Below are 24,618 nucleotides of genomic sequence, written 5' to 3' on the forward strand. Positions count from 1 at the left end.
GATGGGCTTTTTAATTGTCTGTCTGCTTTTTTTTGTCGGCTTAAATTTTAAAAGTTCAGATTTGTCTAGAATTCCGAAAGCTCCTTCTCTAGTTTTTATGGTTCAGGTAATTTTGTTCCGAATGTTTTGGGAAGTTTATGCAATTTTTATAAATTGATTTGGTTAAAACAATTTTTTGAAGGTTTTTAAATTTTTTTTCTTATTTTTTATCACTCTCATTATTTTTTGCATCGCAATTCTTTTTGTATCGCAATCCAACTATTCTGAAAGCTTTAAACTATGTAAAACGCGTTTAGCTGATACTCAAAACTAATTTTCGATACTCGCTTCCCACAACAGGCATTCAGTATTATTTAAACGAAATTATTTGAATATCTGGTATGTTTTCAGCTTCGATGTTAAACTATAACAAGACTAGCTTTAGCTATTTTAAATTCTTTGTTGGACAGAAACGCAAGATTTAGCATTTCTGAAAAGTAATTTTCATGTTGCTTTATTTTTATTATCAAATTTTAGTCATATAATTTTCAAATACTCGATTTAAAACAGTCTATGACAAATAGTTTTATCGCAATGACCCAGGTAATCTAGGAAATAGCAAAATTTGAAACCTTAGAAAACAAAATTTGGCAACTAGAAATTGGACAAATAGGTGTCAAACTGTTGTCTTAACTGAGATGAAAAAAAAAACTGACGACAAAACGCCTTTATTCTAAATTATTTTTCATAAAACAGCGGCATACTTCAATACACTATGGTAACATAAATGTATGATGATTTTCATTTTGGTATTAAAAACGGTTCGGTTCCTGGTTGACTTTAAATTGCACCCTTGAAAAACACATTTGCTTGGTTCAAAAGTTGTTCAGTGCAATTAAATCTGGTGTCATTTACCATCTCAGTTTAATAATACACGTTAAGATAGATGGCCCTTATTTTACATGGTTAAAGTTGATGTAAAGTTTTTTTTTCACTTTTAAATGGGGATTTTTCGACGCAGGTTGAAATAAAGGAGCACTTAAGGATCTTCACGTACATATGTCGAATGCGTGTTTTTGTTTGCTGCTATCATTGTTCCCGATTAACTATCATTGATCAGTTATCGTCTCAAAAAAGAAATAAACTTTTCTTTGCCTTTATTTAACTGAAATAAAAAACAATCTGAGGCGATTTTTTTTCTCGACCAGAGAAGATGAGAAATATCATCTTCTGGTAAGTAATGAACATATTTTGTCTCTTATATGAAATTTACAGGCAATGCTGCTGAGTTACAAAACTTCCGGATCCTTTTCATTTAAATCAAAAATTTTAAAAAATATATCGGTGAATGTACAAAAATGGAGAAGAGTAGTCAAAAGTTAGTATAAGAAGAGTATAAAGCAAGGTCGGGTTAACCAAGTATTGTGCAAATAACCCATGGGCGTTTTTGCTGATGCTGTACATAGCTTTTATTTAGACTTTTTTTGTAGGTTTTGTTGAAAAATTTACAATGTGGCAAACGCTATCTAGGATTTCGCTCTGATAATTAAAACCAATGGGTGTCTACCAAAAATACTTTCGTTGAGTATTGAAAAAGGGGCCTTCTGTCTGTCGAAGAAGAAACTAATATCCAACAGAAGAGAGACATGCGTTCTCCGTTCCTCATAAACCGTCGTTTTATTATAATTGACGAATTAAAAAGTAGGCTGTTTTTTCTTTAATTTTGACCATTTCTCGTTGTTGTCGGCTCCTGCTAACTACATATCTTTCTGTGTTGCAATTTATTCAAGTAATTTAAAACTCCTTTTCGCTTCTGTACGAAGCACAAATAACACTATTTTTTTTCTACAGTGCGTGGCTCGCTATAGCACTGTTCGCAGTGTGTAGTGATGCCTCTTCGGGTGGTAACTCCTCAGCCTCCGATCCCGCAGCTAGTGATTCCCACTACTGTCTGTTCATCCAGCTGGCATGCAATTCGACAGATAAGATTGCCGTACTGCAGCAAGATGGATACAGCTTGGTGCAGAGCAAGACTGACAACATCACTTGCTTCTTAGAAAAGTGAGTAGAAAACATCTTCTCTCACCCAATGAAGCTCATTTAAAAAATGAAAAAAATGAAAATTTAAAAATTTTTCAAGAAAAAAAAATTGTTGGAATCAGTTTAAATTTTTCCGAAACTATTTAAACTTTTTTAAGCTATCTTAGTTTTTTTGAAGTCTGTTTTATCGCAGTTTTTTGCTAACCTTTTTTTTACTTCAAGAGTCTCACCGTAAAATATTTGAAGTGCTGTTTCCTAATCTTTATCATTCTAGCCTCTCAGCCCCCCTTTCCCATCCTAGAAATATTTTTAAAAATTTAGCACAACCGGCAGTTTTGTATTGTTATTTGTTGGTGTGCTAAAGTTTGTTGGATGGGTGCTATGATGGAAAATGTCCGTTTGTATGCAGAAAGGTCGAATGTCTTAAAATTTTCTACGAATGAAAATCATACAAATCGTCGAACACTCTTTCTGGAAAAAATTGCTTGATTTGTTCCTTTTTGTGTTTTCATTTCAATTTTGCTTTCTGATCGTATTCTTGAACAAACTTGACTTCGATTTCAATATGCAGTCTTTTAAGTTCATCAGTCATGAGCTTTTATTGTATCTAAAACGTATCAGTTTCAACAAAACGCCCTCAGTGTTACCTCATGCGATGTTTTTTAAGCAAAATGCTGTTTGTTGAAATTGTGAAATTGAAAAGTTGTCGAAATGAAATTGCAGGAGCTTGGAAATTAAAAGTCAGTAAGCGCCCATTTGAAATCAGTTTTACGTTTGTTGAAATTTATGTCAATTTTTAAAAAATGGTCAAGAAATTTTAACATGAAAGCAAAATGGTGCATTATCAAGTTTCATAGAAGTTTTGAACCCTAAAATTATTAGGTCTCTGAAATCATGATTTTAATGGGCAATATTTTGTAAACTAGGTATTCAGTATCTCGTAAATAGTGTCTAAAATCTAAGCATTGAATCTCAACTTGTTATCCTCTCTCCCGTAAAACCAGCTCTGTTTTGAATCGGTCTCGAACCAATTTTTTCAGGCCCACAACTGAAGGTCTTCTATCTGGAGACAACGTTCAATGCTGTGAAGGATACGTGGGTGCAGACTGCTCATTAACCGAGGACAGTATGTCAGGTATAAGTTATTTAAATTCGTTATTTAATTTTTTAACTAAGAATTTTTCCCCAGTATAAGTTTTTAGCAAACAATAACACAAAACTTTCAGCTATTTACCCAAATTAGCTTAAATTAAAAAAAACAATCATGGAGAGGATACCCAAAGGCATACATGATACATATTATTATGATACATACTATCGCCATCTTACTTTTCCTTGAGATGAAGTTTTAATTTGAGATGAGCCATCTTACTCTTCACTGAAAGAGGATTCAAATAAATGAGTAAATGATCAATGCTGACCGTTTCCACTGGATTTATGATTTGAGAAAAGATAATATTGATACTTTGTCAGCTCTTTAATTGTTTTTGATGTATTTTCAGCATCTGGAACGTACGTGAAGGAAAATTTCATGAAGAAATTGGATCAACTCACGGACGAATGTGGGACAAATGGTGAGTTGGGATGTATATATTTTTTTGTCACCAGGCATTCAAAAAGATCAAAAAAAATTTCTAAAATATGATATTCAAAAATATTCAATAAATTTTATGATTGATTACAAGCTTCCCAGATTATGATTTGGTTGCTCATGAGAAGAACTTAAAAGATCATAAGATCATTTCTTAGCATATCAAGGCAGTGGCGTATTTGGGAGTTTTTAATAGCTAAGCAAACTTGGTTCGTCAAAACCTAATTTGTCCCAAGAGTATTGTTATCGCTTTTCGCTATCGCCAATTTTTAAAAATCAATGTTTTGTGTTTCTCAAGGTACCGCTTATTCGCGGTATAGTTCGCAAGTTTCCTTATAGAATGTCCAGAGATTTGCGTTTATTGTCCCGAAAAATTATTTTATTTTTTTTATTTAATTATTTAATAATAATCATATCATATCATATCATGTCATAATCAGACAAAATCATATGAGCCGATCAGAACGCAGAATTCAAAAGTTTGAAAAAAGAGTGTTCGATCATTTAGTGTTTTGAGAAGTTCAAAAGTTTTTTTTTCACCATTGGTACTCCATGTCATGAAATGAAAGTTGGTTAATAGTTATTTTATTTTCAAGCTAGCAACTTATAACCAAACATTACATGAAATTGTATGCTGACAATTTAGTTCGACTTGGGATAATATCAAAATAGCATCAAACTGTCGGGTGGCATCTCCATGAGCGAAATCTTTTCGCCTCTTTGATTAATTAAGAACATATAGACAGAACCCAAGAAAGAACCATAAAAATTGCTGCCAAAATCTGAAAATCAACGCAAAATTCACGCTTCTAGGTGTAGTTTAAAATATTAAAATAAGATGACAAAAAACATTGTCGTTGTTAGGCTTAATATAAAAATAAGATGACAAAAAACATTGTCGTTTATAGGCTTAATATAAAAATAAGATGACAAAAAACATTGTGGTTGTTAGGCATGCAGCCAGTGGACCCGAATAGAGTAATGGCCACGTGTATTGCAATGGGCAGCCACGCAATCCGTACCTTCGACAACCACTACTACTACTTCATGCCCAACTGTCGCTACTATCTCACCAAGGCCAAGGACGACAGCTTCCACGTCCTCCTAGACTACCTGAGCTGCAAGAACGGAACTGACACTCAATGCAAGAAAAAGGTACACTCATAGGCGATCATCTTTTTTTTTCATAGAGTGAGAATATTTTTTTGTAGAAAAGTTCAGAAATCAATACATAGCAAAAAATATTATATACCACATATCGTGACTGAAAACATAAAGCATAAAAAATAGAGCCAGTGATTTCTATGGTTGTTTTTGAAGTTGTTTTCATTAGATGATTGGGTCTAAACACGAATACTTCTTCTTTGACGAAGCTCTATACTTGAAAAAAGTTTACATCTTACCCCACAAGATTATGAACTATGGTGAAAGGAGTTAAAACAGAGAAAGGCAGCGGCTACTGCTCTTGATTTTGACAGTCATCTGTTAAATGGTTGTTAGTTTTGATTTAGTTGTGCTAAAGTTTTTGGCTATCAAATCCTATGTCACTATTTAGTCATTTTTTTTGCGTTGCTTGAAAGTTTGTTTTGGATAGAGGATGCTCAAACCACAAGAATGAGTCCAAAAAAGAACGATATTTGATTTAAATAACTGACAATTCTGAAAAACAAACGAAAAACCCCAAAATTTAACATTTAATTTCTGGCTTTTTGTTATAATGACTCATTCAGAAAAAATATTCCCCCTAAAGTGAATGGCATAGTCTAATTAATAATATAGTTCTCGAGGGTCTATATTTCTAAAAATAATAATAGTGCACCATTATTTAAATACTACCGGCTAATTTGAGGTTGCGAATTTGTCCTAAAAAGATGATCTTCTAAATCCCTTTAGTTTTCTAGCAATCGTAGTTTTTTAATGCTTGCGATAAGCAAGCGTAATCAAATCGGAATATGGAGTTTTTTTGGGTTAACAACTTGTTTAACATAATCACTTGGCATCTTGGTTCATAATGAATTTATAGTTTTAAGCTTCTACGGCACACTTAGTTTGAAGGCATCGCCACGCTTGGGACGGCGAAGGTCCTGAGTTCGAATCTGACCAATAGATTTTACCGTTTCAAAAAAATTGTCGGCTCATTATTTGTCTGCTTATGTTTCGTTGGCTTAGTTACCGCATCTTAGATTTTTTCTCTGTATGCAGTTTTTTTTGTTGCTTTTTAAGTTCTCATTTTTTCCTGCAATTTGTAATTCTACCAGCCTTGACTTCGTATATTTTCCTTTTTGATTTTTTTATCGCTTAAAAAATTTTTATTGGCCTACTCACTTTCTTTTTGGGTAGTTCGAGGGAATCTTTTGAGTAGTTCAAGGGAACTTGTATGCTTTTCCCCAGATTGCACAAAAGGTTGAAAATCTCAGAATAGAAATTATAGTTCAAAGTTTTTCATGACAAAAGTTTTTTTCGCTCAAAAATTGTATTCGAATTTTCATTAAGCGCCGTCGAATTTTTTCTGGACGTGTTTTCCGCAAATAGAGCATCATTTCAGATAACATTTTGAAATTTTTTTAATTATGGTTTCTTCGAAAATGTTTCGATTTTCTTTGGACATAGTGGCTCTCTTTTTCTCCTGTCTGCTTCCTTGCAATGCTGTTGTTGTGCTATCGCAAGTGATGCGAAGCTTCCATTCGCCCCTGTGTTGCAAGTTTGCTCTTTTTCCAAAAAAAAACCTGAAACAAATTACCAAACAAAATCGGTAGAACCGATTTGTTAGTGCCTAATAATTTTTTAAGTTGAGATTTCTGTATAACCTAAAAATTAGAGTTGCTGAGAAATCGAGATTTGTTTGAAAGCTGAAAAAAATATATATTTTGTTTAAATTTTGAAAGATTATGATCCAGTTTTTTTCAAATTAATGTCATTTTATCATAAATTGTTCTTGAAAGTCAAGAGCTTTAAGGACATAATTTTTTTTCGAAATCTTCCAAAAAAAAATTCGGTAGTTTTTTCGGTTAACCAATTGTTTGATATTTTTCGAACTTCTGTTGGCTTTGTCTTAAATGTTAACGAACGAAGTTATTTAACACGTATAAATATTGTGTTATCTTTTGTTGTTTTTTCAGGAAAAGTTTTAGGATTTTGCAGTATGATTTTTGATTTCATTTTGAATTCAGTTGAAAAAATAAATTAATTTGGTTAAAAGAAGGCAAAATACGCTATCTAAACACCAATTTTAAATGGCGCAAAAAAATGAATGATTTCAAAAGTCAAAAAAGTTTTTTTATGGATTTTTCACCAGAAAATAAAAATTACTCATTAATCCAGTTTCTCTAATTCGGTTAGTTCTATGAAAAAATGACAAAAATTAAAGATTTTTAAAATTCAAAGTCCTTTAACTTGATATATTTTTTCGAATTTCGTTTGTTGAAAAAAGTTGAAATATCGTTTTTAAGGCTCCTGATAGTTTTCAAATTGTGTGTTGGCTTTGTTGTATATAAATGACAATGACTTATTCAATGCTCGAAGTGTATATGCGGGTATATTGAATTTCGTACTGATTGTTGTTAATGAATATAAAAAATTTGTGAAAGACTAGAATCTCAGTGGATGTGAACTATGTCATTCGTCTATCCTTTCCTCAATCATTGTGGTTATTCGATTAATTTTTGATGATGTTGCTTAAGTCTTAACTTTGGAGAAATTTATTTAGTGTCTTTGTAGAGGAATATAATGATAAAAGCCATGAATTTTCATTGCCCTTGCGATAAGTAGTAGGTGCATGTTAGGTATGGGCCTTGTGTGCCTGTTATGAGTTCCTTTAATAGTATTTACGAGTGTCGGCTTTAATTCCGTCGGCTTATTTTCCGAATGATTTTTTTTTCAATTAATTCTTGTTTTTTTTTTGTAAGATTGGTTGAAGTCGTCTTGCAATGTATTGGAAAAATCTAAATCAATTTGCTAGACCTTTTTTAATTGAAGTAGAAAATTAAAACATGAAAAAAATTTCAATTTTTTTTGCAAATTTAAAAAAAAAATTTTAGTTTTATTTTTTGTTCTTTTTTCAGTTTGCACAATCAATTTGGTTTAAACACTTGATGGCTTTCATTGTTCAATCAGCTGTTTTTTCACTATTTTTTATTCTGGTGTAAGTGATTGAATTTATGAGTTTTCAAATTTTTTTCGTTTATTTTTCTGAAGTTTTTTTACGACAATTGAAAATATATGTTCATCGCTTTATAGTCCACATTGTTCTGAAGTTTAGCTATTTCAATTGAAAAACGATAAGCAAACAAGCCTGAATTGCCAGTAGTTGAAAATGCAAGTGTTATTCATTCTAGTCTCAGGTGGGACTTACAACTGCAAAGATGTTTTATGAAATCATATTCTTCCTGCTGAACTTGTGCCTGCTCAAAGATTTTCGGCTTAATTTTCTCTTCGTTTTTTCTCTTCGATGTGTGTCCAATCGCAAATGGCGCGAAGCTCAGCTTCGCCTCTGTGTAGAAATACTTATTTTTAATGAGTTTTGTGCATCTTCCTTTCAAATAAAAAAAGCGACCCGAGCATTACTTTTCGCTTCTGCTTGAATGGAACTTAATAATATATTTTTTATGCTTTGGAAAATACTTAACGTCAAGTTCGAATAACATTTTTTTTGAAAGATCTCTACAGTTTGAGTCTACTGTGTTTTAAAGTTTCTCAAAATATTTAGAGAAGGAACAATTTTGTCTTATTCAAATCTTTATATTCCTTTTTCACTTTCAGATAGTGAAACAAGAAATTTCTAAATCAAGTTTTCATACTTTTTCTAAGCCAGTCTTTAAATTGCCTTTTTCATTTTCAGACAGTGGACGTGAAATGGTCAGTTGGTGACTTCATATACAGGGTGTTCGTGTCAGAGGACCTGCAGTTGACTCTGTACAAGGTGGCTTTCGGTTCGGATGTTCTGAATGCAGACCCAATCTTGACTTGGGATCTGGTATCTTCTTCCTCCAACAGCAGCACCAGTGACGCTTGGTCAGACAACCACAAAGTGTCAATTGAAAAGGAGCAGGACTATGTATACATTGAGAGTGAGTCGTCGATGAGAATAGTTCAGAATCTTATATAGGTCACGATGATTTGTTCAGGCTTAAATTCATTTTTCGCATTTTAGCTTTTGATTTTTTTTGAAATTCAGTTCATTTCCTTTGTTAAAAATGAAGGCAAACTCCACTATTGGACAGTGAAAACGTAAAGGTCACGAAAAACGTGACGGACTTCTAGTTTCGAAATTGGAAATTTATTATCGAATTTCCCAGCTAAATAAAAGTTTTACCTATTCATCCAGTTTTCTCAAATTGGGCTAATTTGATTTTTTTTAAATGTAAATCACAAAATGTTCTAGAAATTCAAAGAGCTGTAAGGGCATCTCTTTTTTTTCGTTAAAATTCGAAGATTTTTTCAAAAAATGAGTCCTTAATTTTTTCTGTTTACTTGCGTTCTTTGACTTTTTCCAACTGTCTCTAGGCTATGTCCTATGAATAGTTACCTTAAAACAGATATGTCGATCCACTGGTAAAAATCATAATATATTCGTTATCAAGAAGAGAGCACTTGATTCTGATTTACATAACTAATAACCATAAAAGAATCCGATCCTGCAAGAACATCAAAAAAGCCAGTTAGCTACCAGAGTGCTCATCTCCGCAGATATTAACACAGACTATTAGTTAACAAATAGCTTTTTAGCTTCAAGGTATCATGTATCTGTAGCGTAGAAGTAGGGAAGGAGACCAGCAACAAAATAAGAGGGTTCGAACCGGGCAGGGTCGGATGTTTTTAACGAATTTTTTCGTATATTAGTTAAAATGCGTCAGCTATATAAATTGAGACATTTTAGTTGATTAATTTCTTTTCAAATTGACTGGTACTGCTAATGCAACATAATTTGCCTGCGTCACTTAGCAGTTATGTAGACTCATAATTGGCGTGCGTCACTTAAGAAATTTTGTAGACTCAAAGTTTTACTCATTCAGTTTTTCCCAATAGTGTTATTAGTCATATTTTTGCTTGTGTATGCGAAGTGAAACTTCGCCTCTGTGTAAATATATCATGTTAAAACCCTCTTAGTCATTATACAAACGACATTAAAAATTTTCTGAAAGTTTTAATATTGTTTAGAAAAACTGGTTTGAAATTTTTGATATCTGCAAAAAGTTTGAAAATTTTTTCGAAAAGGTTGAATTTGGCCAAAACATGAATATGGTCGGAACCTTCTGTGCTAACTGCACGGCAAGTGGCTATCCTTTTTGATATATGCGGTTTTTCATTCTTTTTGCAACTCACTATAGAGGCGTAGAGATAGAAATGTGTACCTTTTAGATGTGATATTTGCTTAAATTGGGTGTTCTTATAAAATAAACTCAATTTAACCTAATTTTTCAGTATTTTACAAGCAATTTTGTCAACCAACTGACATATTTTGAGCATGATTGTAATTAAAATACTTACTCTATCGTAAATAAGTTTTTTTATGTTGATTGTACTTTTCCGAATCTAGTTGATTGTAATCTAGTTTTTGTTTTTATTCGCTTCACATTACGTCGTTTGATGAGCGCAATAACTTTCTCACGCAAATGTGTTCTCTGTGGGGGACTTGAAAACTTTTTTAATGATTTTTTTCTTCAAAAGTTTTCTGCTCTGCAGGCTTTGCTACCGCTTTGTTAGTTTTGTTTTCATGTCATTTGAAAATTTAAATGTTTGACTTGCCATGTGTTTCCTAAAAAGAACTTGATTTAGTCAAATTAAAACAAAGATCTGAAAATTTTTCTTTGGGCGTTTATAAATAAACTTTGACTAAGCGGCTAGTTTTCTATCGGCTAAATTTTCATGCTATGTGTGTTTGTGATATATGTATTTATTTTGTTTATTGAAAATGGTGCGAAAGTCCGCTTCGCCTCTGTGCTTTCGTTATCTCTAAAAAAACGAAAAAAATTTGAACTTTAAAATACGTGTTTCTCTAATTTGGTTGATTTAGGGCAATATTAAAAGAATGAAAATCGTTTTGAATTTTGCCCGATTTCTTTTGGCGGTGAAAAGGTGTTGTGAAATTCCATCCCAAAATTTCATTTTGAAAATTTAATTCTAACGCCTCAACTTGTGTGATCAAATTTAACGCAAAACAATCGGTTCAATTTTCAAACCCAGCTCCATGCTGAAATCATCAAATTTTAAGCCTGATATATTACTGAAAATTGTTAGAAGATTTTGTTTGGTTATCTGATAGCTAAATATGCCAGGTTTTCAGACTTTCTCAAACATTGTTTCAAAAAATGCTGAAAAGTAGCTCAAAATAATTATTTTAGTGTGCCTTTTTTCTGCAATATTTTCTGGAAACGGCTCTTATCATGATTCTTGTTTGGCAATATAATTGCCTTTTACCCTTGCGCAAAAGCAAGGGTATTGCAATCGGGTACTATACTTTTTTTCTCTAAAAAATTTTGTTCACAGAATGGACGTAAAGATAATCATTTCAAATCAATATCAAAATGGTTAGTGTAGTGTGTAGTGTTGGATATCATGTATGGGAGTTTTGGCGCTGGAAGAGGTCGGCTTTAATTTCGTCGGCTTATTTTCCGAATGTTTTTTTTTCGATTAACTTTTGTTGGTATTTTATGGGATGGGAGTGATTGAATGCTTACATGAAATTTCGAAAAAAAATCAAATCAATCTCCTCGACCCTTCTTGAAAAAGCGAAATAATTGAACATAAAAAATTTTCAATATTTTTTTTGCAAAAAAATCATTTTTTTTAGTTTTCTGCTTATTTTTCTCAGCTTGCCTAGCAAAAACTGGTTCAAAAGTTTATACTTTTGGTTGCTCGATTGTCTGTATTTATCGCATTCTTGTTGGTGTGGTTAAAATAGCTCATTAGTTTTTCCACATTTTTTTGTTTAATTTATTTTGAACGTTTCGACATTTGATATTTCATTTTTTTTCTCTCATTGGATTATAACTCATATTTTGTAAAAGTAGCCCTTTCATGAGAAAAATGAGAACCAAGCAAGCCTGCATTCCTATTAAATCAGAATTGAAGAAACTCAAAATGTTCGGTAATTTTGTTCAAAATTGGTAGACGAATTTGTTGTTTTACTCTGTCAACTTGACTTGCTGTCTGCTAATTATCTTAATAAATTTTTTCTATTCCGATAACTTTTGTAGATTTAATGTGTTTAAAACATTAACGAATTAATTTTTGAGTTTTTGTTGTCAATTGTTGAAAATGTTCTATTTTTTTCACGTCCAGATAATATTGATACATTTCCGGTCTCATTCCTTTTTTGAAATGGTTCTATGACAGGCATTCATTTTCTTTTTCATCAGTAGTAGTTTATTAGCTTTTTTCCGATTGAGTTTTGCTCAATTTTTTTTCTGTAAACTTGTACTTTTTGTCCGATCTGATGCTCATTTTTTTTAGGAATTAAAATTGGCGTTTGTTTTCGGCTTCAGAACTTTTCAAAATAATATGATTGTTCTTAGTCAGTATCTCTTTCTTTTTTGATTCTCTTTGTTTGCTTCGAGTTTTTTGAGCAAGATGGATTAATGCTAAGATTTTAAACTGTTATGCATTTTTACTTTTCATTTTTTTAAAACATTTTTTCTCAATAGTTCAGTGTTGTTTTGAGACATCTTTTGAGTTTTTTTAATACAAATCGTTTTGTTTGCGAATTTTATCTGTTTTGGTTCTGGCAAAGTTTGTATATCTTTGTCTTCTGTAAAAAATCAGAATTCGTTTTTTTAATCTGTTTGATGTTTACAGATATTTTCATCGCGTGTCTTTTGAACTCTTTGATGCATAGCAGGCAGGTTTAAAACGTCAGTCGGAGATAATAATAGTGCTTGTTTAAAATTCAAAAATGTTTTACAAAAATTTTCTTATCTAATTTTTCAAATTTTTTTTCTTTACATAGTTTTTTTCATCGCAAGTGGTGCGAAGCTCTGCTTCGCCTCTGTGTAATATATATAGAGTAGGTGCGTTTTTATTTTCACGCCTGCAATTAACACGCGTTTTCAAATGGGAGCATAGACTGTTTTTAGGCTGATAACTTGTTTGACTAAGTCATTCGAATGGTTTGGTCAGTTTTGATTTTGTCAACAACAGCATTTTTTTGAGCATGTCTTTAATTTGATAAAAATGTCTTTCAGTTTTTTTTGCTGGTTCTAAATTTACCAACTCTAATTTGGTCTAATTTAGTTTTTTCAATTTCTTATATATATATATATATATATATATATATATATATATACCGTACTATGTTAGGATTGTATCGCAAGTGGTGTGAAGCTCTGATTCATCGTTGTGTTCAAGTGTGATTTAGTGTTATTATTATGCATTTTTCACTTTATTTTCCTCGTTGCTCCTATTTTCACATGCAAGCAGCAGTGTCAGTTCTTTCTTCCATCTGAACTCGCATAAATCTGTGCTTTTTCGTGGCACTTTGTCTGCATTTCTCGTGATTTTGGTGGCCAGTATTTGAAGATAGCAACTGTTGATGACACAGCATTGATAGATTTTTTGTATGCTGTTACTTTTTTCGGATACCCTTTATATATCTGGCGTTTCAAAAGATCCTGGGCCAAAATAAATATACATTGATTAACATAACGGTGCAAAAAAGATCGTTCTATTTCTCAGCATGGTAAAATTAGAGTTTTGAAAAATGGATTCCTCCTCAACTGAGGCTTTTAGTACAGTGACAAGTGCGTTTAGGTCCGGGTTGGCCTTCTCATAGAGTAATTTCGGATAAGGTGCACATTCTGTTCATCACGCTATCATATTTTCGGCCGGATAGATTCGTGCAACTTCTTAGTCTAGTACCGATCCTTACCTTATTTTTATATTTCCTAGTCTCAATAGATCTAGCATATGCTTGTATTCTTGCGAGGCTAGAGGACAGAAAGAGGCAACTGATTTCTAAGCTGAATTTTTTTTTCTCTGGCTGAAACTATGAATAGTTTCAGCTTTACAGTTTATCATTACAAAAGCTAGCTTGTGTGATAGTATGTACTTTCTTTTTTCCAACCTAAGTCGCAAATATTAGTGTTCATTTTGTACACTAGCAAAGCTTGTGTGATTTTGAAAGTGTTCATTTTGATCAATAGCCAGCTATTCAGTACAACCAATGCTAAGGATATTAACACAGATTATTCTATTACAAATAGCACTTTAGCTTCAAGGTATCATGGATCTGTAGCGTAGAGGTAGGGAAGGAGACCAGCCACAAAATAAGAGTGTTCGAATCTGGACCGGGTTGGATGTTTTTAATGAATTTTTTCGTATACTATTTAAAATGCGTCCGCTCTATCAATAGAGGCATGTTAGTTGCCATTTTTTTTCAAATTGTCTGGTTTTGCTAATGCGTGATAATTGGCTGGCATCACTGAGCAATAATATAGACTCATAATTGATGTCACTTAAGAAATTTTGTGGACTGAAAGTTTTAATCATTCAGTCTTTCCCAGTAGCGTTATTGGTCATATTTTTGCTTGTGTATGCGAAGTGCAACTTCACCTCTGTGTAAGTTTAAGTAATGGATCATGATTAGTTAGTTCTAAATATTATTTTACGGTGATAAATATCCAGGTATATAATAAATACATGTTTTGAGCTGGTTCCACAAGGCTTTCACTCTGAGATCTGCAGATTGTGTATATTCAATATCTTGCCATAAAAATGAAATTCTCAGGACGAGCCTACCGCTACCTCGCTGTTTCTTAAAAAAGCCTGCCCTAAAAAATGAGGAATTAGCATCTACCAGACTACCCTTGGACATGCTAACACTTCTGATAGATCTTCTGGAAATGCAAGTATTGGGCTTAGTTATAGAGATCTGTTGCTTGTTTTAGGCCGCGCGGTAGGTTTCGCAGTGAAGCTGTACGGGACTGATTCTGTCTATGTAACTCTGAGTGACTATTGGGAGTCGGACGATGACGAGACTACATACAGTACCAAAGTCAGTGGTCTTTGCAGCAACTACAACGGCGACAACCAGGGTTGGTAATTTACTAGGTTTAGCTTATTTCACACCCCTATAAGAGTTCTCTAATATGTCAATTGGTGGCTTATACCGACTTATCTCTACTCATTTCTCGAGGACGAGACATTTCGGAGCCAAAAAAGGAAGCTAAAATTATTATGCTTTGGTCATGTATTCAATAGGATTTTCCCGAATAGAACTGAATAACTTAACTAACTTAACTTATCCATTCTTTTTGTTCATGAATGAGTTTTATATAAAAAGTGAACAAAAGCGAAATTGAAAAGCACGTTTTGGGCTGACATTGGTTAACCAGTGAGAAATGGGATCTTTTCTTCTTATGCGGTCCAAAACTAGAAAAATTTTGAAGTAGTTATTATGTTCAAAATTGAGATCAGGTTTCTTTTCTAATAATTAGGTTCATCCAATCGGATTCAAGCATATATATGATCGAATTTTTTGTTTTTCAGACGATGTTGTCGACTCGTCTGGATCGACTATTCCCATGAACTCGTTCATCTTGCAGAGTGAAAAACGCGGCGAAGGACAAGTGAGTGGTCACAATTTACTCAAATTGGCAAATAGCGCAAATTAATTATTCCAAATTGGTCAAATTAGTCCCAGATTTGAACATCCATAACTTTGCGAGTTAAGCAACTTTTTGTGTATAAGTGATTATCATTTATAAAGGTCGCGATAGTTTTTTTTTTTTTTTTTCATTTTCCAGGAAAAAGTCTTAATTTTGTTCGCGCTCAAGTTTGTTTTTTAATTTTTGTTCACGCTTAAATTTTGTTTCACGTTCAAATTGTTTATGTTCACTTCAATTCTTTTGTTAAATGAAGTCAAACTCCACCATCGAGCAGCAAAATTCAAAATGTCTTTTAGTTTCATCTATACACTTTATTTTTCTGAATTCTCAGCGGAGTAAAAAGTATATATTTCAATCCAGTTTTTTCTTAAAAGGAAGGCTACCCACAACACAGTCATCATTCCCAAAGTGTGGAGCAACATTGCTTTCGATTGAATAAATTGCTTAAATTTTTTAATACTTTTCCCCCGCGAAATCAGGCGTTTCCACTTTACAACCACTTTATAAATGCGAAAATAATAGATGAACACTTATAAAATTTGATGGGTTTCAACCCCCCTGACTCCAGATTATGCTAATCATTTTCAACATAAGTTCAGTTCATTTATGTTAAATGACTGTTTGGGGGCTAAGGTGTCTGCAGGGGCATATCGATACAGTTTCTGTATAAGCCCAACAATCGAAGTACAAGTTGTTGGACATTCATTTTATGTCGAAAACTGTTGACAAGTTTCCGTATATTTTTTAATATCGAATTTCTAGGCTTTCGTTTAGATTCTCTCATTTGTATTTTTTTTCTCAAATATGGTCGGAACATTATGTGATACTTCCTCTTCGTAAAGGTCACGAAAAACGTGATCGAATTCTTGTTTCGAAAGTGGAATTAAGTCATCAGATTACCCAGCGAAATAAAAAAAATACTTAAGATCCAGTTTTCTCAATTTGGGTTAATTTTATCAAAAAAAAGGTCGGTCATAGTTTGTTCTAGAAATTCATGCTTTTTGGATATCAATTTTTTTTAAATTTGAAATTTGATATATAAAAAAGCAATTTAATATTTTTTTTCTGTTCACTTGTTTTGGCTATGATTAGTTTTAAATAAACTCTCTAATTTAGACTTGTTCTGCGCCCGAGGCTACACTGCACACGTGTGTAAACAAGCCAGATCTCTGGGAGGAGGCACTGTCTTTCTGCGGAAGAATGAAGGACAACGCAACTTTTGGAGAATGCGCCGGTGGAAGCGAAAAGGTTTTTTGTTTTCACTGTGCAATCTTGAAGATATTCTTATCTTTCAGTCAAAATGTTTTTATATTTTTTCATGTTTCTAACTATTCGAATTTATCTGCTTAATTAGAATTTAAAAATTAAAAATCATCAGATAGATTTTTCAAAATGACTATTCCAGGTTTTCGTAGAGACTATCTCCTGAAAGGAGCTCTTGAAGAGTTCATGTGTTTTTGTGTATTTCTTCAATAGATTTAGTAACCTTAAATGTACAACCTCAATTTTAGTAACCTCAAGCGGTGATCAATTGCGCTAAAAAAATAAGCATGGAACAAGCACCTAACTTGAAGTTTTTTTTATTCATCGATCGTTTGTAAGCATCGTTTGTGTTAAGCTGTGTGTGCCATCATTCATCCTGGCCTGTACATGGGAATACTGCCTCTATGGTGACAATGAGGTTGAGATCCGAAACAAGGCAGTCTGCACCACTTTCGACGCTTTCGTCCAGTCCTGTGCCGATGAGCAACTCAGCATCGGAGAGGTAGACTGGCACGACTCCAAAATATGCCGTGAGTCCCAATCTTAATTATTTTGTTTTCGCTATACAATGTTTGTCGAGTTTCAATTTAGAAAAACTTCAAATACAAAATCACCTTAGAAAAACTTCAAATAAGTGAGAGAAAATACAAAATAGTGAAGTAATCAAGGATAACCGGTTGCTGTGCAAGAAGCACATAATGATCCGAGTACAATCATTAAAGTAAAATTATTTGAAGCTGATTTTAAAGAAACGTGAGAATTTTTCGTCATCGTTCCTTCAAATATTTTGGTAGCTTTTTTTTCAGTAACCATTTATTGAAGTACGTGCGAGCTGTAATTAATGAGGTAATTTTAGCTAAAATAATGTGAAAAAATTGCAATGGAAACCATTCGAGAGTACATTTTTTATCCTGTTATTTGTAAATTCTGTATCATTTAGTCTGAAATTTAGTTTGAAGTCTGAAAACACAAAGAAGAGTTTTCTTGAAGTGTTTAAAATTGCCTGAAAAAAGACCTTATGCCATTGTTCCTCCACACTTCTAAAGTTGGTTGGAACAAAAAGTATAAAAATTGATGGTACAAAAATGTTTATATTAAAAAAGTCAACAACTGAGCACGTGTTGGCCATTTTTGTTAATTTGAGAGTATAGTAAACAACTGTCCATGTGTTGACCATTTTTACCCTTGCAATAAGAAAGGGTATTGCAATCGGGTGCTAGACATTTTTTTCAACAGAATGATTTCCAATTTCAAGATCTCCTTTTTCAGCATGTTGCACGTTTAACACCTCGAGTTATTGTGCCCAGAGTGAATGCGTTCCTGGATCTACTGGTAAAAAATTTCAGATGTAAAATTGTTTTTTTTGCAGGTTTAATTGGTTTCGGTCTAATTTTTGTCGGCATATTTGCCGGCTGCTTTTTTTTTGAAAATTCAACTCAATTGATTATTAAACTCAATTCGAAAAAGTAACACGATGACAGGCTTTTTCTTATTCTTTTTTTACTCAAGCGAAGCGTAGTGTAATATTACGAAGACTTTTTTTCTAACCTAAGTCGCAAATAAAAGTGCTCATTTGGTGGCAACTTTGGTGAATTTCAGCTTAATCATATTTAAGCCTAATTAAGCTTAACCAATTTAATGGCAAATGTTGCTGCTTTTTTTTGGCTAGAGTTAATTTGTAAACATACATGTATAACGAAAATGTATGGGATTGTTGTTTTCTGTTTTTTTGCAACCCCGTGGAAGTTTTTTGACTTTGCGCAGAAGTTTCAATTTTTCTCAAAGAACTACTGTACCGATTTTTTCTTTAAAATGGTTCCAGTGAAAAAAACCGGCTGCTCTTCTATGTGCCTGCAATTTTTGCCAGTCTTTTTTTTATTTAAATTCACGTTCTACAGCCTTCGAAAGTTTTAGTAGGGGATTTTTGGCTGTTTTGTTTGAGTTTTTCATTTTCTCAAATTTTAAATGCACAAATCTGAGATGTAGGTTTCAATAAAAAAAAATTATGTGGACCTCCGCTTTTTGAGCGGCTATGCCCTAAAATCGGTAGAAAAAAAAGAAAAACTACCCTGCCAATTCCGAAATTATGGGCTAGCCGAAAGAAAAAAAATCAGTCATGCGAATCATTTTACGCAAGCGGCTATGCCTCGCGTTTCGTAAAAAATATATTCGGCCCTAGAAAGTGTCCAATTTTATGAAATGTTGTCCATTTTTTGGAAAGTTGTTTTTTTGTTTTTCAAAAACGGACATGCTGATTCTGAGGTTGATAGTTCATTTAAACTAACATTGTGCTTAGATGTTCTCTGCTTTATCTGTTTTATTTAATTTGTAAAAAAAAAGCTGATATGGACTTTGGAAAAATTCTTTTTAAAATTTTTAACGTGTTTTTTGCTTAGAAATTTTGGTCGCTATTCTCGAAAACTACTTGCTAAATCTGATTTTAGGTATTCAATCTGAAAAATCAGGGTGCGGAAGTGTTCAATCTGAAAATCAGGGTGTGGATTTAGGAGAAGTCAAATTTTGGATCGATTTTCATCTTTTTCTTTTTTTTCCAAATCTAGCCGGCCAAATCTGAGACAAAGACTTCAATTGAAAGAGAGAGTAGTCATTTATATAAGCGGTTAATCCCCTACTTAAGCAGATAAACCAGGGTTTAGCGTGAAGTCCACTTTTTTGAATTTTTGAAATTTGCGCATTTCCGTATCAGGAAAATATATGATAAAAAATATAAGAACAGGTAGATCTAGATCCAGCCTTACCTGTGCCACTAGTTTACTTCCAAGCGACCGTGGCGGAGATGCGAGGACGCGAGACTCCTCATCAACAGGTCGGGTATTCAAATCCGGAACCTTTATATAGTTTTGTTTTGTTTTGGTCGAATTTTTGCCGAATAACCTTGACAATTTGATAGAAACTCTAGCTGCTTGATTGATGGCTAGTGTTGATAAAATTTTAAAGGGTCGTGCAAACTTGATTTTTTTGTGCTTTTTTGGGCTATCGTCCATCTGCCTATTTTAATATTTTTCAGTACTCGGCTCTCAGCGTTCCTCAAGTATCACAGAATTAAGGCAGATGCTTGAAAACTTCAATAGATTGATCTCAAAAAGTGACGTTCTGAAGGCCACTGGTGCACTATATATGCGAATATTTAAATGTCTGGAGGAAACCATTTTCAGCAGTTGCTAAAGTGACTCACACAAAACGTCCTTTATTTTATTTATATCTATTCTATAAAAAATTATACAAATTGCCTTATTCCGGTTACAAGTTATAGCCAATTGAATTTGTGCAGAATTTTTGAAAAAGCCTGTAATATATTATTAGATATAGTATTGTTCATTTTTGAATGTGATCGTTATGTCGGTTTTGGTTGATTTAGTGTGTGTTTGTTTTAGCCAAATACGAGTGCACTAGCAAGAATAAAGTGTACAAGCCCCAAGGTAGCATCTGCCAGCCTGCCTGTGGAACGCCCAAACCAGGAATGAACAACGACTACTGCAGTAAGGCTTTTTTACCTAATATTTTCTCTTGTGGTTATTATATACCAACCTATATATTAACCAGCAAACGTATAAAACATCTGCATAATTATGCAACAGTTATGTATGTTATATTTTTTATACAAGTGTTAATAACCTCTGTGATGATATTTGGAGATATAAAATGTGTTTTCTTTTTATTTTTGGCAATCAACTCGTGGCTCAAATATCAAGTCTGATTGTTTTTAGAAAAGCAGATTGCGGGATGTTTCTGTCCCGCTTCGATGTTGATTGACTCCAAGAGTCCCCAGCTGGACTGTGTGATGCCTGATGATTGCAAATGCTACCACAACGACGTTGCCTACAAGAAAGGAGACGTGATTCAAGTCAGCTGCTCCTCATGGTAACTATTTTACCAAATTCAAAACTAGATATAAGATAGTTATTCGTCAAATAGCACATTAGTTGCCAAGAAAATGAACAAAATATTTAGTGCGAACTGCTAAAAAAAATCCATCTTTTATTTTATGACTCGTTTTTGGTTGTTCGCAGCACTTGTGGGTCGGGCGGTATGTGGGATTGCGTGGCTCACAGTTGCAACCACCAGATGGAGATTATCGGCATGCACTTCCGAACATTCGACCACACCTGGTACACCTTCTGCGGGACAGGTGAATATATCCTAGTAGAGGAAATGAAAGATCTGAGCTTCAAGATCTACATCGACCATCCCAATGCACCCAAAGATGCCTCGACTGGGTTGAGGAAAATGGTACCGACTGGTATACCGATTTCGATCAGGATGGAACTGATGGACGGAGAGAGTTCAATCTGGAGTGTGGAATTGTGGAAGGATACAGTAAAATGTAATGGAGCTTCTATCAACAAGTTCCCTTACAAGTTAGTACTTTTTATAGTTTTCCTCTTTAAATTATGGGAAAAGTATTGATTTCGAATTTTTGAAAGTCTTCAACCAATATTTTTGGATAGCAAGAAATGACCAAAAACATGACAGAAGGTTACAGGCAATTGGATGCAGGACAGGTTATCAATTTTTGTCATATTGTCATTACATTAGCGAGCTAGTGAGTGTAGTGTATTAGTATGAATCTACTTTTTTCCAATCTAACTTGCAAATAAAAGAGCGTATTTGGTGGCATTGGTGCTATAATCACGATCTGTAGCATTGGAAATTTCATAACATCTGTTCTCCGTTTTTTTGTGACTAGTGTTTGTCGATCGTAAAGCGTACGTGGCTGACAGAGAAGGACGTGAGACTCCAAATGTTGAGGTCGCAGATTCGAATCAGACACCTTGCAAAAGTTTATCCAATATGAGGCTTTTTGCTACTTTTTCTTATTTCACTTTATAGAGCTGGCTTTTGTCGCTTTCTCGATAGTGTCTGCAAAGCGGAGCTTCGACTCTGTGTTGAGAATTTAATGCCAAGCTAAATCCTTCCGCAGAGTTTAAAATTACAGATTTTAGTATCCCAATAAAACTTTGTTGAACTTTGCTAAAGGTGCTGAGTGAGAGTCGATGAATTTGGATCAGATTTTTATAGATTGTGATATTTTTTTCAGAAGCCTTAAAATTTGCTCAGGCCCATGTTTCATTTTTCGATGTTCGACTTTTAATTTCTTTTTAAGCTCAGGTCACTTTTTTGAAAGGAAGGCAAACTCAATTATCGAATAGCAAAACAAAAGTGTACAGGTGACAAAAAACGTGATTGGCTTCTAAATTCCCTCAATGGATTTTGAATTTCAGGTTTTCCGGTGGAATAGAAACTTTACCTATTGGTCCAGTTTTGTCACATTGAGTTAATTTTACCAACATATATCAATCATAAAATGTTCTTGAAATTCAAAGAGCTGTAAATTCATGTTTTTTATTGAATTCGTAATGAAAAATTGGATGTTTTTTTTTCTGTTTTCTTGGTTCAATGACTCTATTTCAACTGTCGTCGGCTATGTTTTTTTCGGGCAAAATCAGATACCACAAGTAATAATCGGATTTAATTGACTGATCTATCATACTGAAGCACTTTTAGTTGTGATGCGAACGAAATAAAGAAAATCAAAAAGCTTTCCCAACGCTCAGAAAAATTGGCTTACGTTTTCGTCTAATGCCGAGCAAGTAAAATGAACGAGCAAGTAGATTTTATGAAAGAAAGTATTTCACTCAAGTAGTTTTCCCCAGGAAATTTAACTTTGGTAGCTTCATTTAGCAATTCCTTGGCAAATAATTTTTAAAAAATTCAAAAAGAGTTTTTTTTGCTGAAAGCTAAGGAAACATTTTTGGATTTTTTGTTTGTTTTTCACTTTTCAAAAACAAATTTTGGCAGTTATACCTAATTACTAACGCTATAAGCGTTTGTATAGTTTTCTTTTCACGTCATGCTTGAGAAATTACACTTATTTGTAGAAAAATGAAAGAACCTCTTTTAAAGGTGTTTTAATGAATGCGTTAGGAACATTCTGGCCTAGTTGCACGGCAAACATTCATTCTTTGTTGTTCCGATCATCTGAAAAATGTGGAGGATACTATATTTGGGTGTGTCCACGCAAAATCTTTTACCACAAATAATCATCATAATGGGTTGAGAATTATATATTAAAGCTCTTGCAGTCAAGATTCGAACGACATTTAAAAATTTTGTAAAGTGTTGAGAAAAACCGGTTTGAATTTTTATTTGTGAGCTAATAAGGTTTGTCAAAACAAGTTTTGCAAGCTTGCAATAGCTTATTTTGCAAGCTTACAATAGCTTATTTAAATTTTTAGCGCCATTTTAGGAATCAGAGCTTCAAATTTTTTTTAATTCTGCAAAAAAAAACGGAAGTTTTTTCAAATTATTTTACGATTGTTTTTCTTTTTTTTTCTACCGAAACTGTTTCCCTATTGGCATATTTGACTATGTCGAATATATCTAATTTCTTACCGTCACGCCACACAGAAAAAAAAGACACCAATTTGGAAAAAAAAAATGTATTTTTCAAACTCTGGTTGTAACATTCTGTGCTATACAAATTTTCATTACTTCTTCGCTATCTTCACTTTCGAATTTGTTCACTTCCTTTATTATATGATCATGGGCTATTTTTGCTTATAGCAAGGTGCTGAAGGTTGGTCTGTTCACGGAGGCCAGTGTGATGAGTCTGGGCATGAGTTACTACCTGGTTCAAGTGGACACCTACTCCATGGGCACGATCTCAATCCTCTACGACAGAGGATCCATCGCAATCATCACTCTCACTCCCTCATTCCTCGACATGGTCAGTCTTCTAGGTCACAATAAGTACCTCCCTCTATTATTAAAAATAACCAAGTCCAAGGGAAACATTGGATAGGATGTAGTTATCTTGGAGAGCGTTTGTTTCGCCGGCCTTGCAATTGTAAGTTAAATTAGTTAGTATAGTGTCATGATAATTCAGTAGACCACCATGATCTTTTCATGAGTTAGGTAACATTCCCAGTCAAGAAAAATTACTAGCAATTGCGTGAGGCTTCATCAGGTATAAAATAGCGCTTCATTGATAAGAACAAAACATCCCTTTCAGCGCTGATAAAAAGCCTTAATCTTAACCAGGGTCAGATTGAGAGAGGGGTGCGGATGCCCTACAGGAATTCGATTCACTCTCAGCTTAATGGATCCATCTTTGGTGCAATTCTACGGCTTCAATTATTGGCTGACCTAAACCCTAATTTTTTTCCAATGATGCAATATATAATAGGTTTTTATTTTGAGAGTGAGAAGGGGGTTTGTTTTGCATCGAAACATATTTTTGTGTTTACAGCTGAAAGGTATGGGTGGCTATTACAACAACCTTAACAAGGACGACTTTAGAAAACTCGACAATGTGGTTGTCACTTCTGTCTCCGAGTTTGCCCTCTCGTACGAAGTAAGCGACAATTCCGTCATGGTCACCGATGACATGCATCGGGAGCTAGATGACGCGTGTAGTAGTCTCGACCCCAAGTAAGTTCTGAAAGCCAAATTCCTCATTGTACAAAGTTAAAATAAGCCAATGAGATTGGAGTAATTAAAAAGTTTTAAATAAGCCTCGTAGACATTGATTTCTGCCATTTTTATCGCCTGTCTTAAGTTAATAAGCCACAGCTTCACGAAAATTTATTTGACTTGCATGATTCTCAATTCATTTGCAACTTCATCTCTTTTTTCTGTAATTTTTGTCAGCAACCCAATTTTCAAACGAACATTTCTTTTACAAAAAAAACACCATAATTACTTTGAAGAATGTCCACTTCTATTAAATTGATTTAAGGTTGTATGCAGCTCACTGTGAGGTGCTTCGTGACGAGTCGTACTTCGGGGCCTGTTATGAGTACGTGGAGATCTCCAAGTTTGTTGACATGTGTCGATTCGATGCCTGCCACGCGTACCTCGATTCCACTTTGAAAAACGATATATCACAGTGCCAGGTTATCGAGGCATACGTGGTCATGTGTCTGGAAATCTCAGGCGCCAACAGCCAGGCATCCAACGCTTCCATCATCGGAGACTGGCGATCGGATGCTCTGCTGGGCGGATTTTGCGGTAAGAGATCTTTTCTGTCCCCTTCTCCTCTTCTTGCTCCACTTTTTTCCCAATTAAGCGCAAACTTTTATTCGACTTTATTGTTTTTGTGAACTATTTCGCTTTATTTTTTTT

General features: G+C 33.7%; 1 protein-coding gene across 1 annotated transcript in view; it reads left to right on the top strand.

Annotated features, from left to right (window-relative positions):
* Positions 1–1,091: 1,091 nt before the first annotated feature.
* Positions 1,092–24,618, top strand: part of LOC134838895 (pneumococcal serine-rich repeat protein-like) — a 76,429-nt gene continuing 52,902 nt past the window's right edge. Inside the window, exons 1-16 of the mRNA XM_063854200.1 lie at positions 1,092–1,212; positions 1,831–2,040; positions 3,060–3,154; positions 3,522–3,593; positions 4,563–4,765; positions 8,448–8,676; positions 14,491–14,637; positions 15,092–15,171; positions 16,327–16,458; positions 16,829–17,003; positions 19,869–19,973; positions 20,202–20,355; positions 20,505–20,852; positions 23,059–23,221; positions 23,744–23,925; positions 24,233–24,504. Of these exons, the coding sequence (XP_063710270.1) occupies positions 1,193–1,212; positions 1,831–2,040; positions 3,060–3,154; positions 3,522–3,593; positions 4,563–4,765; positions 8,448–8,676; positions 14,491–14,637; positions 15,092–15,171; positions 16,327–16,458; positions 16,829–17,003; positions 19,869–19,973; positions 20,202–20,355; positions 20,505–20,852; positions 23,059–23,221; positions 23,744–23,925; positions 24,233–24,504 (2,587 nt within the window). The 5' untranslated portion in view covers positions 1,092–1,192. The remainder of the gene's footprint in view (positions 1,213–1,830; positions 2,041–3,059; positions 3,155–3,521; positions 3,594–4,562; positions 4,766–8,447; positions 8,677–14,490; positions 14,638–15,091; positions 15,172–16,326; positions 16,459–16,828; positions 17,004–19,868; positions 19,974–20,201; positions 20,356–20,504; positions 20,853–23,058; positions 23,222–23,743; positions 23,926–24,232; positions 24,505–24,618) is intronic.

The sequence above is a fragment of the Symsagittifera roscoffensis genome, chromosome 2 (genome assembly GCF_963678635.1).
Source record: "Symsagittifera roscoffensis chromosome 2, txSymRosc1.1, whole genome shotgun sequence".
Classification (NCBI taxonomy): Eukaryota; Metazoa; Xenacoelomorpha; order Acoela; family Convolutidae; genus Symsagittifera; species Symsagittifera roscoffensis.